The 17,143-nt window shown below is 40.8% G+C and overlaps 1 protein-coding gene across 1 annotated transcript in view; it reads left to right on the forward strand.

Moving 5' to 3' along the window:
- LOC136425429 (uncharacterized) overlaps positions 1–14,716 on the forward strand; it is a 59,547-nt gene extending 44,831 nt beyond the window's left edge. Inside the window, exons 15-16 of the mRNA XM_066414287.1 lie at positions 11,356–11,449; positions 14,002–14,716. Of these exons, the coding sequence (XP_066270384.1) occupies positions 11,356–11,449; positions 14,002–14,157 (250 nt within the window). The 3' untranslated portion in view covers positions 14,158–14,716. The remainder of the gene's footprint in view (positions 1–11,355; positions 11,450–14,001) is intronic.
- Positions 14,717–17,143: the final 2,427 nt, after the last annotated feature.

Raw genomic sequence — 17,143 nt, forward strand, 5'->3', positions numbered from 1 at the left:
CAGTACCCACTGAGATACATTTCTTCACGGTACAGTGCACATGTAAACATTGAATAGGTAAGGCGCATTTTAGACATTCGAATGTTGTTCTTTTGCTTCTATTATGGGATTGAAAAAAGAATTATTGTATCTGCCAACTCCAAAATCCATGGCTTGCATAAAAATGAAATTTTGAACGAAAACGGGGATCTCGCGGTTTCATTAATTCAGAACAGATGTTCGCGCGCGGCGAAGAGGGGCTACATTCTGATTGGTCCCGATATCGTGGCGCGATAATCCCAGCGGGGGAAGTTGATATCATCACTCATTCCGGAAGCTGACTGATAGCTGGTCGCATGTTTTCTGCTCTCTCCGTTGATTCTAACACATCTTTACCTCGACTATTTTCCTCGACTTTTTTCTTCACTGGTGACTTCAACACATCGATCTTTGGACTATCGACATGGCCAGATAATCTCCCAACACTTTGCTCTGCCATGTACCATGCCAGTGTCATCCTAAGAAGGGAAGCCGCGACTTCTTTGACTTCCCTCTGTGAACCACGTGGAAACCATTCGATCTTCACCATGGACTCAGTGTGCACTCGCCGACATTGCGAAGTTCCCTGCCTATCCTGTGTTTCTGCGTGGCGAGTCCATACGCACGCCGGTGCGAAAACAGATGTAACCTCAGCCCACTCAGGCGGCATGCCAGCACGCAAGCCAATCTTACGGTGAGTCTTTTGTTCCCATCGATCGTCCTATTATCTGTTTATCATTTGTTCAACTTGAATTTGTTGTTTATTTTCAAGTGTTTGTTTTCGTGTAACCTAGAGGAAAACCGACCGGCGAGTTACTAGGTTCGGTTAGTTTTCCCAGAAACGTGTCGAGGATTCCCGTGCATGGCTCTGTTGTTTCGATCAAGGAGGTCTAATCCTTGTTTTGATAAAGGAAATAAAGTCCCATTGTTGAGGGGGTCGCTCTGATAATTTATTCATCGCCCCTGCCCTTTCAAAGTGGGAATCCTTTCAAAGTGGGAATCCCTGCTGGGGCCATACTAATCTTTATCAGGGCGCCACGTCACATGTCCTGGCACCTACTTTAACATGTCCAGACTTGATTCTTACCGTCAAACTTAGCTTGACACCACTTACAGGATTGAATGCGTCTGCCTGTGGTGGCCTGATCTTGTCTCCTACAAACTACGAGAACTCCATATATATCTTGCTGTGACGTTTTGTTTCTCATTGGCCGTTCGACTTTCTGTTTCCTTTCGATCGTTCAGTTTCCCACACTTCAACGTATAGCGCCGGGCACAATTTTATTCGTATCGTCCGGCTGGGAGCATCAGTTTTACCAAGGACATTATTGTTTGGCGAACAAAATTTTACAAGATTCCGCCTGCAAAATGTTTCCATTTCTGTTGTTGTTGTTGTTTGTCTAGAAATCAGCCTGTACCTGCGGGCATTTACGATTGTCACTCAAACTTATCATGGCAGAGGCGACAGTCACTGTGCGACCCAACGGACCTACAGCATTACTTTAGCTTAGAACCAATTTGCCCTGTGTCAAAGACTTCCTATTTAATTTTGACCTATTCCCACGTTTCAAGTCTTTTATTTACCCGACAAATCCTCAAGTTTAGCGGAATTCCAAGTCATTCTCCTGTCGCATTTAGCTCCGTGTTTGGCGGGGTTTTGCTCACATATTAGTGAGCTTTTGGTGGTTCTGGATTGACATGTAGTAATTTGATAATAGTTTTGCATATGTCCATTATTGGCCAATGTCACGAGCACGTATAAGATCGATGCGTACCACTCAGTTGATAGGTAAATCCCATGGGATTTACCATAAGTGAACGTGGAGTTGTGAGCACAGTTTGCTATCATCTACACATGTCATGTGCCAAGTTCAAGTTCAAGTTGATGTACTTATCCATTATGTAATTAAATGTTTGTTTTCCCGCCAAACAACATACCCTCTCTGCATCATGTTTTGTCTCAAATTATTAAGCCGAGATACCGGTGAAGAGTAAAATGATTTTTGGCAGCGCGCAGCCAAAATGAAATTTTGAACGAAAACGGGGATCTCGCGGTTTCATTAATTCAGAACAGATGTTCGCGCGCGGCGAAGAGGGGCTACATTCTGATTGGTCCCGATATCGTGGCGCGATAATCCCAGCGGGGGAAGTTGATATCATCACTCATTCCGGAAGCTGACTGATAGCTGGTCGCATGTTTTCTGCTCTCTCCGTTGATTCTAACACATCTTTACCTCGACTATTTTACCCACCCGTGCCCTCCCTGAATTTCCTTCTACGCATGCCTTACGATATCGCGACCGTTTCGGCTACGCCACCACTCATGCAGCCCTTAGCGGCGCCCCTGACAAGCAATTTCGGGCGCTAGGGAAGAGGCATTCCGGTCATACATACGACCTTAGACTCTAACGTGTGAACCATGTGGTGTTAAATCAAGCGTTTGCGTAGCAGCCCTTTGTAATATATCAGTGTAGAAAGCTAGGATGAATTTTGTTTTCTAGTGTGTAAACGGTATGGTGTGGAAGGCGCTATGTACATATCGTACCATTACCGTGTAAAATTAGTGTAACATTATATTCCAATGTACCCTCAGCCAGAGCCAACACCAGACCATTCTCTTGTCAATGTATCGATGCAGAATTCTCCTTAATCGAGTATCATTTCCTTGAATTGCCCTTGCAATCAGGACATTCAAGCGTACTACATGCATATTACGTTTCTCCTGTAATCACCGTAACTAAAGCACAAGCTCATATGCCGGTCCGTATTCTGTATTATTGGTATCAAATATGCCTGAAACTTACTGCATTCCGCTTTATGTTTCCACTCTGCCTTAGTTCATAGGTTGCCTATTTTCTCTTATCTGTCCGTACCTAACAGTAGTTAGTTTGTATTCGATATTACATTGTTACTTGTTACTCCGTGGAGATGTTACTCCATATTATATGGTTACTTGTTACCCCGTTGAGTTGCGACTCCTGTTAATGGCCAACTCAGGGTCTCCTTTTATATGTCTCACATTATTTCGTCTATATTCGATGTTATATTGTTACTTGTTACTCCCGAGTTGTACAATCATTATAGGATACGTTGGAATCGTGTACAATCATTATAGGATACGTTACATTATAGAATACGTTAGAATCGTGTACAATCATCATAGGATACGTTAGAATCGTATGGCATTCTTCCGATACAAGAGTGTCGCGTTAGAAATTGTAGAATGCGATGCATTTTCTTCAGCTGTCAAGAAATATGCAGAATTGATATCACTAATAGTTTGAACAGATTTTATAGAGACTAATAATGAGTACGACACGTCTACTCGTACGATTACTTTTCTCATCGACGCAGTACTTCATTATGGGCACTCCTTCTATTCTATTCCAGTTGCACAGAATTGGTGGACCTCATCGTCTCTCATGTTTGGTCCGTAACAGAAAGATTCCTCTTATTGTACCATATATTGACCTTTTTTTAAATTTTTTTTATCTCATCCCCATGCCTGGTGACCCCCGAGCCTCTCGGGCAAGACAACCGGACCCCTCGCCAGACGACAACGTCTTTTACCCCTCGCCAGACGACACCGTCTACTACATCTGACAGATCATCGGTCCGATGCCAAGAAACCCCGCGGCTTTCCTCAAAGCGTACACACCACCTCTACTAAATCAGCGCACCCTTGGATATACCCAGTCAACGACTGATTCACCAGGGCACTCTCAGACTGCTGGGCCCACCTCACCTGGATCCTCACATCCCGCTCTACTATCCGACGTACCCAAGGACAATTTGATATTGCAGCCTAAAGTACTTAAGTCTTGTACATTACTTTCCCGCTCGACTGATAGTATCAAGAAGGCCCTGTCACCACCTTGGCTGTTCCGATCCAACATATCTACATTCAATAGACAAAATTATGACATCTGACGCTGTGAGAGAAGTGTGCGGGTTGCCTCTTCAATTACAGTGTCAGACGCGCATGATTCTACCCCCGCGGTCAATTTCATTCTCCCCCAGTATCATTTAAGTGCGTTTTGTTGTTCTACTCATTATATTAATACATATGATATCTGCTACTCATTATACTGCTACATATGATATCTGTTACTCATTATACTACTACATACGATATCTGTTACTCGTTATGCTACTACATACGATATCTGTTACTCGTTATACTACTACATATGATATCTGTTACTCATTATACTACTACATATGATATCTGTTACTCATTATACTACTACGTATGATATCTGTTACTCACTAGTCACTATACTACTACATATGATATCTGCATGTGGAGAAGTGTGCAGTTGCCTCTTTCTCTGGGTCGCGGGGTTCCCAGGTCCCTTCATACGTAGGTTGAATATTGGTTTTGGCTTAGCTCATCATTGCATTAACGTACAACTCTGACCTCTACCACTTGTGCAATGCCATGATACTACAATACAACTCTCATAATATACCAGTCCTCTATCGGTTGCACACGTGTAATACCGTTATACGCTAATTACAACACAAAACCTGGAGAATATTTCTTCTGTTCTTCTATGTAATATGAACTGATTAGTTTGGCTTCGACCCCCTATATGCCCTCCACGATTGTCGGGCTCAAATGTACTGTGTACCTACTGATACACTGTGATTTGCAAGCTATGGTGCGAGCGTTGCCTCCCAAACTATGCTCTGAGAATGATCATGTTACTGTTATACCCAGGTATGAACAGTGTTTCTTTTATTTTGCCAGCCCCGTTCCGGGCCTTGGTTTCATGATTCGCTCCGTTTATGAGCGCTGCTATGCTTTGAGTTACGACCCGTGTTTTTCTTCCCCTAGCCGAAGTTTTTAATTTTATTTATACGAGCCCTGATTTGGGCGCTAGTATTTATGCAACGCTCCGTCTACGAGCGCTGTTATTTGCTCAGCTACGAGCAGTGTTTTACGCTCTGTTTTGAGCGCTGTTATTTGCTCAGCTACGAGCAGTGTTTTACGCTCTGTTTTGAGCGCTGTTATTTGCTCAGCTACGAGCAGTGTTTTACGCTCTGTTTTGAGCGCTGTTATTTGCTCAGCTACGAGCAGTGTTTTACGCTCTGTTTTGAGCGCTGTTATTTGCTCAGCTACGAGCAGTGTTTTACGCTCTGTTTTGAGCGCTGTTATTTGCTCAGCTACGAGCAGTGTTTTACGCTCTGTTTTGAGCGCTGTTATTTTACTGCCACGCAGTCCTACAAGTGGCGTGTTGTCGCCCTCCTGGTTTTAATGCAGTGCAGCTACGAGCGGCGTGTTTTCGCCCTCCTAATTGTAATGCTGTGCAGCTGTATATAGCGTGTTTTCGCCCTACTGGTTTCAATGCAGTGTAACTATGAGTGGCGTGTTTTCGCCCTCCTGGTTTTAATGCAGTGCAGCTATGAGCGGCGTGTTTTCGCCCTCCTAATTGTAATGCTGTGCAGCTATAAGTGGCGTGTTCTCGCCCTACTCGTTCAATGCAGTGCAGTTATGAGTGGCGTGTTTTCGCCCTCCTGGTCTTAATGCAGTGCAGCTATGACCGGCGTGTTTTCACCCTCCTAATTGTAATGCTGTGCAGCTATAAGTGGCGTGTTTTTCGCCCTCCTTGTTTACATGACGCAGCCATGAGCGGCGTGTTATCGCCCTCCTGCTTTTACTGCGCCATTCTAGCCTTAATTTCTGGGCGCTACTGACACAACGTGTCTGTTTACGAGTATTGTTACTGTTGTACTTAGTACGAGCATACACCTTTCCAGTCTTTTGACCTCTTCCTTTATACAGTGCTCAGGTGTACTAGCGTACCTACGGTCCGTCCTGTTGATTTTTACCGTAATGCTATGTCCTGTTTGACATACAAAATTTCCAGTATCCAGGAACTGCTCTCTTTTGTTAAATGTTCTCCATTTTCTTTGCCCTAAGAATTGCTATCGAAGAGGGCTCCTCATGTTTGCTCTGGTTATTGAGCCCAGCACCCACGTGCCGTTTTCTATCCAGTAATAGCCAAAACTTTCTGTGCAATCGACGTAAATATCTATGCCGCCCGATACGCCGGGCAAACTTGTGATTCAGTATGCTTCCCGCTTTAGACGTTCAAATGGTGTTCAATGTAAACCACTGGTTAGTGCCAACCGCAAGCTACTCAAGCTGTTTTGAATATATAGTTACGTATATATATATATATATATATACGAGCATTAATGTACTTACTCATTTCTCCTACGGCTTTAGTTATTTCTTTTAACTATGTCTCCTTTGACTTCAAACTGGTTCATATTCGATAATATATTGTTACTTATTACTCTTTTGAGTTGTGCTCCTGCTAATGGCCTACTCGGTGTGTATAATACTCATTGTATGTCTTAAGACCTTAAGCTACTAAAGATCCCTTGTATTACATATGTAAAGTGTAACGCTATATTTCGCAACTGATGAATTTGTAATTTTGAAGGTCAGTTTCTATCCTTATATAACCTATGCGAATCAGATTTAACTCTTTCTTTAGCTTTACACGTTGCATTTAATATTTTGACACCATTTCTCTTACCAGGATTCTGTCATGTTTTTATCCCTGTGTCCTTACGCATGCCATTTTCAATACATGACTCTGCTTTTCCTATCATGTGTCTACTTAGCGTTGGTGGTTCTGGATTGACATGTAGTAATTTGATAATAGTTTTGCATATGTCCATTATTGGCCAATGTCACGAGCACGTATAAGATCGATGCGTACCACTCAGTTGATAGGTAAATCCCATGGGATTTACCATAAGTGAACGTGGAGTTGTGAGCACAGTTTGCTATCATCTACACATGTCATGTGCCAAGTTCAAGTTCAAGTTGATGTACTTATCCATTATGTAATTAAATGTTTGTTTTCCCGCCAAACAACATACCCTCTCTGCATCATGTTTTGTCTCAAATTATTAAGCCGAGATACCGGTGAAGAGTAAAATGATTTTTGGCAGCGCGCAGCCAAAAAATGAAGATTTTGAACCGTTATCGACAGTGTTACTGTACTCGCGGTACCCAAAATCGTCTGGCCGCGACCGCCTTGGACAGGTGGCCGCTATAGCCTAATTTTTAATGCTTATGTCAATGGGAAAAATCCCAGGGACCAACAAAAAGTGACCACTATGGGCAGGTGGCCGCTGTGCAAAGGTGACCACTAATATAGGTTTGAGTTTGACTGTACATACAAACACTACCCTCGGCATAACCTTCTTGGTGAAGGTAATAATGTTTGATTTTGAGTTAGGAAAAAGCATGGCTCAACCAATAACAACATATTGTTTAACTAGAAAGGCAACATTTTCAAGAAAATGCAGAATATTTCCCTCCCATTAACCACAAAAGAAATATTGTAATTATTTGAATACATATTAATTAATTAGGACTTTTGTAATCCTAATATGTTCCATGATAGGACTATTCAACTATTCAACTTAGCCTCTTAACGGTTGTTACTGAGGAAGAGATTATGCAAATAAGGACCTTATTTGCATGATAGGTTTTAAAAAATGCTACCAATAGCCTTCTGAGATAACACAGTCGTACTTTGGACAACTTCTGTTATTTGGGTGGAGAAGATGATCAATTGATGTAGTTTATGCAAATGAGGACCTTTTTTGTATAATCAATGATAAAAACACCATAGATACATCAGTCATAAAGGCTAAACTTATTGGTGAAGGTATGAGGCTGTGAAACTCTCGTTGTGATTGCTTCCCTACAGATTATTCTATTAGGCAATCGGAGGGGTCAGTTGTCGCTAGAATAGGATGTGGATATTTCGGGGCATCCCCTGGCACAAGTGGTAGGATGTTTCACATAGAACCAAGTGGTTTAATTAAGGTTTTAAAACCACCTTGGGAAAGGCACTTTACAAGACTTTCCACACTTTTACTGACAGGTGAAAATGAATACCTTACTTCAGTTAGAGACATCCCTCAGATAGGACATTAGATGGAGGTCCTGTGTTTGAGGAGAGCCACACCTCGTAAAAAACCAACCACACTTATGAAAAAGAGTTAGGTCTTTCCTGGTGTGTGTGGATTAAATAAATCTGTCTGAATATGCAGCTTGTACTCTTCAGTACAAAGTAACCTGGTGTGTTACGTCATGAGGCGGTTTACCGGGTATGCAATACACATTTTTTAAAGATAAGATAGATAAACATACCGAGACTGGAGATGCGGTTGTCATCGAGGTAGAGATTGCGTGCCAATGAGAGACCTCGAAAGGCCCCAGGCTGGATGGTAGAAACATTCGACATTTTGATGTTAAGGAAGCGAACGTTTGAGTTGTTTGCGAAAGATCGTTCCGGGATCGTCGAAGAGTGGAGGTACTGGATGAAGATCGATAGAGTCGCTTCGTGGAAGTTGGACGGTATGGCATCCAGACAGACGGGAAAGTTGTACGTTCCTCCGTACCCAACCCAACTGCAGGGTGACCCCTTTGCTTGTACGTCAGGACAGTGACAAAAAAGCTTGGGTCTAGGCCCTGTCATGAAGCCCATGTTCGGACGACAGCCATTTGGGCACCATAAGTCGCCTGCAAGCGCAACATGCACTAGATGGTTAAAGAGCAGAAAGAACACAAGCAACATCTTGCTTCTTGCCATGTTGTTACTGAATCAGATATGGTGGGTTTTTTTGCATCTTGTTACTGATATGTTGCTTTCTTTAATGCATAATTTCACTGAAGCCACTTTGATATGGATATATTATCAAAAAATTTGGTTTATAATCTGGGTCAGTTACTTAGGTTTTTTAAATGATTAGTCTGACAAAGTTGATGATATTTGTTCTTTATTCTTTATATTTGTGTGACTGTATAAAAGTTTTAAACACAATTATGGAGACAGTTTGCCAGTCTTTTTACATGTCTAAAAAGGTTGGAATGTTAGAATATACATTCAAGAAACTTTTGGATTTTAGAAGATATAAGATACAAGATGTTTTTATTTTTTGTGGGTGCGGCAACAGTCCTTTAGAGTTATGATGAAATTTTTGAGCTGGGCACATGTCTATTCATATTTGTTTGAAATGTAAGAGTTTCTTGTGGAAAGGAAATTAGCTAGTAGATACGCTGTTTGATTTTGTCTAAGTATGTTTTGACCATTCAATACAAATACAACAGCTAACAGTATATGTTAAAATATGAAAACTGTGTTTTATACCAAAGTTCTTTTAAAGAAACCTCCAACCAAACAAACCATAAATCAGATATATCATATTGATAAGTGTGAGGGTATATACGGTAGGTTTTGTGTGCATTGGTCAGGCCACACCAGTATTCCTTAGTTCTCAGACATGTTGAAATAAAAATTTAGCTTAAAGACAACCTAAGCAATATCAGAGCGTTGAAAGTTGTATTTTCAAAATTTCTTTTTTAGTGATTTCTATCCATAGTAACTTTAAATAACACCGTCTCATTGCATATCGACCATCATGGAGTAAAGATACGATGTCGTTGTGTGGTGGGAACTCATTGAAAATCTGAGCACTTGGAGGCCAGCCATTATTTCAAATCTTCCGAACATACGCGATTCTGACCGATAAGTCCCAAACGCTTCCGGAGAATTAATCACATGGTCATGGCTCAATGTGCTCGGACATAGTGACGTCACGCCGCAAGACGTTACCGAAAATTGTCAACAGAAAACAGTTACGGCTGAATTCTGGGCTGATTATTGGGTGGTACCCATAAATGAAATACTCCTTTTGAGGCTTGTTTCTGCGCTCTTTTCAAACTCCCAAAGTACAAAATAATGATGCAAATGTGCTAAATATGGGGAAGTACCGGTAAATTTCAATTTCATATAAATTACCTATTCTGGAATACTTCCAGTTTTACCCCCTGACATTGCTTAGGGCACCTTTAAAGGCAACCAAAGCAATACTGAGGGCCAAAATATGGAAATAAAAAGAATGCTGAAATCTTTATGGTAATGACATTTACTAACATTATATGATCATAATGTTTAGCACATTTTATAACTTCATACTTTTAGGATTTTAAAACTGCGCAAAATCGTGCCGTACGATGATCCCCTTAGTTTCACGAGCCTACAAAAACTCCGGCCACAACTTTCAATGTGACAGTCGTATTTTTGCATCATTGACGTTGCTATACATTGTGATAGTGTTGTTTGAACTAATTGGGTATAGAAAAATAAATTGACTTTTAAAATCCGATTTTTCAGACCCTAATTTTGCTTGAATGGGTTTTCTTTAAGTGGTCAAGGTGAAAAGAGAAGGCTGGGAGTAGAACTTGCACTTGACTACATTTCACTCCCTGAAATTGTTTGCACTAAGGTACAGCCTTCAGACTCTGGTTTCATGGTGATATTTCAATTTTGCATCATTTTCTTAAAATCTAAGAGCCTGAAGTTGAACAGATAAAATTGGTTTGGCTTTAAAATATCATTCCCTTTCACAGCTTGTACTGCAGTGGTGTAAAAGTGGGTGTAAAACATAACAAAACACCTTCAAATGTACTGTAAACCTCATAATTATGCATACTAAAATAAAAGTGCTTAGAGTCTCGAACCTTGAGTTTAGTCTAAGCTTTACGTCACCATCGGAAATGACGAATGCAATCCCTTACAACATGTCCGGGCTGGAGTCGAACCTAGAAACTTGGGCCTCAGGATCCACGGAATTTGATCCAGATGGCAAAGCAGTGGGGTTGCGTTACCGCTTGCGCCACAGGGACACATTTATCGAGAAGAGTCGTAGCGAAGCCACATTACTAATAGCTAACGGAAAAGCGTCTAATTCTTCTTCAGTCCCTGAGATTCGACTGCTTGTAGAGCACCCCAGGGCCTTCAAGATCATAAGGCTAAAAAGACTCACCGTAAAATACCTATTTACGTATGCACCCCTCCTAACGTACGCACCGCCGATTTTTGGGGACGATTGCGGGCCTGACTCAGTGAGTTGAAACGTTCAGGGGAAAAACCCTCCTCTCCAGCATTGATATTTCGGGGGATAGTTAAGAGGTTGACATGAATGATCATCCTTCCAATGATGTTTACCGACTTAAAGGGTTACTGAGAAAATGTTTCTGGGTAGAAAATATCAAACAATTTAAATATATGTATTATCTATTCTTTATTACTGATTGATTGTGTGGTAGCATTCCACACTTCATTTGCATGAAGATGTACCGTACTCTCATGCTGATATGCGATTTTTCCGAGGAAGAACCCCTCCTAACGTACGCACCCCGACTTTGGCGTCAGCCTGGAGCACCTGCTTGCAACTTGAAAAGTGTGTACGTAAATAGGGATTTTACGGTACTAACTAAAGTTGTTTCTTTCCATGTAGGGAAGACATCTTACTGCACGTGGCCACCTACGAACCTCCAGTCGACTACAACACTCGAACCAGCTTCGATCTGAGGAGGATCGTAGAAGACCAGGTGCGGATATAAAAACTGTAACAGTTACTGTAGTGGAAACCATTTATCAAGAAGAAATCAAACATTTGCGAGCCAATGCAAAATATTCCCCCTCATTTTTAAAAAATCCATGATGACCATTGCAGCTAGTTGTTGTACATGTATCTGTATAATGCCTCTCAGCAATGTCATCTAGCAGAGAAGGGAGTACTGCAGCCCCTTTGTAACATGTATGGCTAATTGAAACCCTGAAAACTGTCAAAGTGAGAGGACAAACAAAAATTTAGAGCTGAAGATAGTCTTGTTTGACACATGACTGTAAGAAGTTAACAGTCAACTTTGAAAATATTTTGCCATATATGCTATGAAAGAAAAGCAAAGGGAACTAGAAAGGAAGCATTTGCAAGCAAATACATAATGTTGACCTTCACTTGGTCTAGCCTAACAAACTACTGCTCTGTTTGTTACCTTCGCGACGAATGGTTTCGTCGAGTAGGTTATTCGATGATGCTTGTCTGTGTGTCTGTTAGTGAACAGAATAAGTCGAGAACGCCTGGATGGTTTGTTGTCGTATTTGGTGTGTCGGTGTGTATGTGGGAAATCTCAAGATGATTAGATTTTGGGCGAAGTGTTTTGCATAATTAACGAGAAAAGTGTAAAAATGTGTTAGATTGTATGCTCATACTATGCTTTCTGGTTGCGACGTGTGGGCTGTATTGTTTCAGGGGATATTGACACGGGTAAATGGGTGCAAAGTTGGTCATGAGGGGTCATGAGGCAGGCAGGAAACTTCAGTTACTGCCAGGGACAAATTGGCTATCAGCCAGCTGTAGGGCAGATACAAGAGATAGACTTGCCCATATAGGCAGTAATGCTTTAAAGCACTAAAACAAGGGCTCAGAAAAGGATTCACCTTAATTGCAAGCCCCCAAAATTCTTATGCACCAGAAAGCCACATCTGTCTACTTTAGAATCATGCAAAGAAAATAGACAGTTGACCAGCTCGTTCTCTCGTAACAGCTGACAGACGAAAACAATCGTCAACTTTGACCTACTCCCAGCCTGGAAGAGTCCACTCGGAGCATGTGAAACCAAACCACAAAGATATCTCCTTACACCAATTAAAAGACTGAAACATACAAATTTTGACCAAAGTTGGATATACACGGCCTTATATGAGTTAGAACAGTCATTAATGCAGTGCCACAGCATGGGAATACCGAGCATGTCTGTGTGTCTGTTAGTGAACACGATAAGTCGAGAATTCTTGGAAGGATTGTCTTGGTATTTGGTATGTTGGTAGGTCTCGATGAAACCTGAAAATGATTAGATTTTGGGCCCCCTATCGGCTTGTTACGGTACTGCAGCGGAACTTCCTGTTATGATATCTCGTGTTGTGGACATGCTATGGAACTGATTTTTGAGTGGTAGATAGCTCGTTGGGCAGAGAGTAAGTGGTATAGGTTTGGGCCCCCTAGCAACTTTTTTGGAACTGCAGGGGTAGGTTTTGCTTCAGACTTTGAAAGGGAATAACTCAAGAAGGGCTTGATGGAAGGTCATGATTTTTTGCATGTACATAGCTTGAGCGATGATGTACATGATTGGATACTTATTATGCAAATCAGTAACTAATTTGCATAATTAATGAGGAAAGTTTATACATTCATCAATTTCCATGATAGGACTCGCAAACATGTGACATATGTAACTGAGGAAGAGAGAAATATTAATAGATATCAGCTATGCAAATGAGAACCTCATTTACATAATTAATGAGAAAATAATATAACTCGAGATGGGCTTGATGGATGGTCATGATTTTTGGTATGTAGATAGCTTATGTGATGCTTTGTATGATTGGATGATAATTATGCAAATCAGATTATAATTAATGAGGCAATTTTAAAAACCTGCTGTGTTCCATGATATGACTATTCAAATATGTGACATTTGTAACTGAGGAAGAGAGGAATGTCAATAGATAGAAATTATGCAAATGTAGGCCTAATTTGCATAATTCATGAGAAACTACTATCATTCCATACTAGTAAATAACGGCAATTTCATACTTGTTGCATTTAGAAGTTGTGTGAATGTGAACACCATTGAATCAAATTATGCTAATAAGGAGCTTATTTGCATTATTGATGAAAAATGTTAGCATAACCTTCTTTGTTAAGCTCATAATCATAACAAGGAGGTTTGGACAACTTATGTTATTTGGGTGAGGAGGATCAACTGGTATGATTTTTGATTGATGAAAAACACTCCTAATACGTCAGTCATAAAGGTCAAAATCATTTGGCGAAGGTATGAGGTCGTAGAACTCTTGTTCTTACTCAAACAAATTCATATACATGGTGACCAGCCCCCCTGGCTCTGTCCTGCCACTTGCTACATGATGTTATCGAACACCACAGGGTGTCTGCTACTTTATCAGTAACCATGGTGACAGCCGTCTGGTCCAGGTCATTGACCTTGTTTGTTTGGAACAAACTGAAGAAGAAATGTAGCAAAAACAATATGTTTCCCTTCCGTGAAGCTAAACATAATAATTGATTTTTTTTCAACAGTGGAGGAAAGAGCTGCAGGAAAGAGAGGAGGAAGAAGAGAAGCAGAAACAGAAGGAACTGGAAGAACAACAGAAGGAGGAAATCAGGGAACAGAAGGAAAAAGAGGAGAGAAAGGCTAAGAAACTTGGGAAGAAGGCAAATGAGAAAAAAGTTTGAAGCACAAAACAAAAACACAAGAAGGGTTAACAAGATTTCTTTTTAAAGTATTTTCTTCCATAGCAACATATTATTGCTGGTGATGTTTGTTAATATGCAGCAGTGTATATTAAAGAAATTGTTTGAATGGGAGAAAAAAATGTAACTTTCGAATCTGTATTGTGGATTTTGTTACTGTCTGCATGGGGGATCCTAGCAAAGCTTAGCAGTAAATCTAAGAGTCCGGCAATGCTTTATGGTAAATTCAGGAGGAACGGCAACGCTCAACAGAAGAGCTTGTTATTGCGAGAGGATAGCTCACTATACGTTTTATGGAAAAAAGGCATGTAGACCTTCATTTAAGTTAAAGGGGTTGCAAACAACAGCATATCCACTTCTATACTTTGGTACACAGCACATGACTACCTGTGTGATGAAGAATGAAGTAACAACTTTGTATATATTTTTCCACTACTACATGGAAAAAGATAAAACATCATGTTTTTTGACACATTTCACACTTGATGACCTTTTTCTAGTTATCCAGATCACAAACAAATAAACTGATAAACAAAGACGTGTAGAATTTACATTATTTCAAATTTGACTGTCAACCATGTTAATTTAACCAACTAGTTTCTAATCTACCCATGGCCCAGATCCTTAGACAATTTCTCCTAACACTCTTCCAACCAAGGTGACTACTACCAGAACGCGTGCCAACCACCTCAACCTTCACACAACTGACACGCAACCAAAAACAAAGAAGAACACAACTAGCCATATTGGAGCTAACTGTATCATATTTGTCTATTATTACCTTCGCTGAGAAGTTTAAAATATGTTTTCCATAGCGTTTGTGTGTGTCCTGTGAAAACGATAACTCGAGAATACCTGGATGGATTGTCTTTATATTTGGTAGGTGGGTAGGTCTTCCTGAGACCTCGAAATGATTTGATTTTGGGCACCCTAGCAAGTTGCTATGGTACTGCAGCGGAACTTCCGGTTTTGATATCTCGTGTTCTGAACCTACATGGTCATGATTTTTTAGTGGTTGGTAGCTTATAGTCAAAGAAGAAGATTTGAAAGAACATAAATGAAGAGTCTGTTTTTCGGTAAACCATACTCTGTGTTTCGTCATTTCTTCAACCTTTCTGATTACTCAGATTTTGTAATGAAGAGAACCTTTTTTTGACAAACTTTTCTTTTATTTGCACGCTTGCATCAGTTTTGGGGTTCCTAAAGGATGTCATCCACATAATCAAATCAACATGGCCTAACATTAAATAAACTAGCCGTTAGATATTATTACAAATCGCTCAAATTTGGTACCTCTAGTCCAGACTTGGACTTTCGTTCGTGATCGGCAAGACCTAGACACAGTCTGTAAATTAAATTTGTCGTCAAAATCCCATCAGATAGCAGCATATCCCTTTGACACCAACTAAAACAACAAACGAGAAAGATTTTGGCCGACTTTTGGACAGGTTCCTAACCACAGAGAATACCAGGTTACTCTTAACGCGTAACAGTTCAATGTCAGGGTTAAGATCCACCAACAACTTTTTGTTCCCGTCAGGGGGTGTTTATTTTAATCTATTGGCGCTCCAGCTTTTCTTGGCCCGACAAGTTGTACGCTTGTTAACACGTACTTGCCCCTAGAAATATAAATAAATCCCAGGCTCCACATTTCACCTGTTCTGTGTGTTACAGATGACTTCACAGATGATACAAGATATGGTGTAACTGTGCAAGTGTGTGATGGTTTTGTTTTCTTATCGTCGCAAGGGTCGCTTCCTCCAAGGAGGTAATAGTCTTGAGATGTTAAGGTTATAAACGTCTTTCCCAAGGTACGGAAGGTCTGGTTTCTTAGAGGCGATGGAAGGTATAACTCATTTCACATCTGTAGTCTAGTGACTGACATTGTACCGGGAATAAGGTTTTTCATGTTTTTCTTTTTTTGTGAAAAAAATCTTTTTGTAAGTCCCGACGCAAATTTTCGACAGAAAGACACAATTTTTTGTGTCAAGAGATGAATCCACAGCTTCTATGACGTCACTGATTGTGAACGCGTGATCTTTAAACTACAATTTCCGACGTAATAAAAAATCACGTGATCGATACGTGATAAAAAATCTTCACACTGCAATTTCCGACGCAAATTGTCGACCATAGGGTACCATTTTTTGTGAATCCACAGGTTCTATGACGTCACAGATTGTGGACACGTGACCTGATGAGCAAGTGTAGAAAAATTATCTGTAGCGTCCTCCGTCTCTGATCTGAAGGCATACATGTTCGGTCTTTATTCTAAAACGCTGCGAGAAAAAAATACTCCCCACATCTGCTTGGAGATTAAACGTTGCCTAGCTGAAACAAAATATGGCACCCAGGATTAAAGTGTTGAAAATCAATTATTGCATGTTTGACATTTTGTCGGACAAGGAGGAATTTACCGTCCAATGTGGTGGAAGATACATGTACAACCGCGACAAAACAAATAAATGACATGCGCTGTCAGGAGAGTGTCGCGACTTGTCTGGGCGTCTTGAACCTTTCTTCCCGCGACAAGATGGTATCGTGACTTGTGTCGGTGTCTTGTCGTCTTTCTCAGACCGATCAAAGGAAAGCGGCGTTTCAACGTGTCAGCGGTGTGAAGACTACAGGGGGCTCGCAGCTGTAGGTGGCTTCTAAGACATCAATGTTTAACTGTCTTCTTTTGTTCTTTTTACTCCGGGAAGGAGGATGACCTCCTTCTGGGAGTATTGGGATTGCATTTGTTTGCGCGTTCGCAGCTATAACTCACGATCCCGTTGTCGCATTGGTGTGTTACTTGGCATATCGTTTGCCTGGTTCGGCGTGGTGATGCACAATAGCTTTGTTACACCATAACTACTTTAAACGTCAATCCAATATCGTAATTGCACCCCTATAATTAATGCTATGTCCCACTGCCCTGCCATAGGGACCATGTTATAATCCGTTATGCATGACTGGAATACTTCAG

The sequence above is a fragment of the Branchiostoma lanceolatum genome, chromosome 19 (genome assembly GCF_035083965.1).
Source record: "Branchiostoma lanceolatum isolate klBraLanc5 chromosome 19, klBraLanc5.hap2, whole genome shotgun sequence".
In the NCBI taxonomy this organism is placed as follows: Eukaryota; Metazoa; Chordata; class Leptocardii; order Amphioxiformes; family Branchiostomatidae; genus Branchiostoma; species Branchiostoma lanceolatum.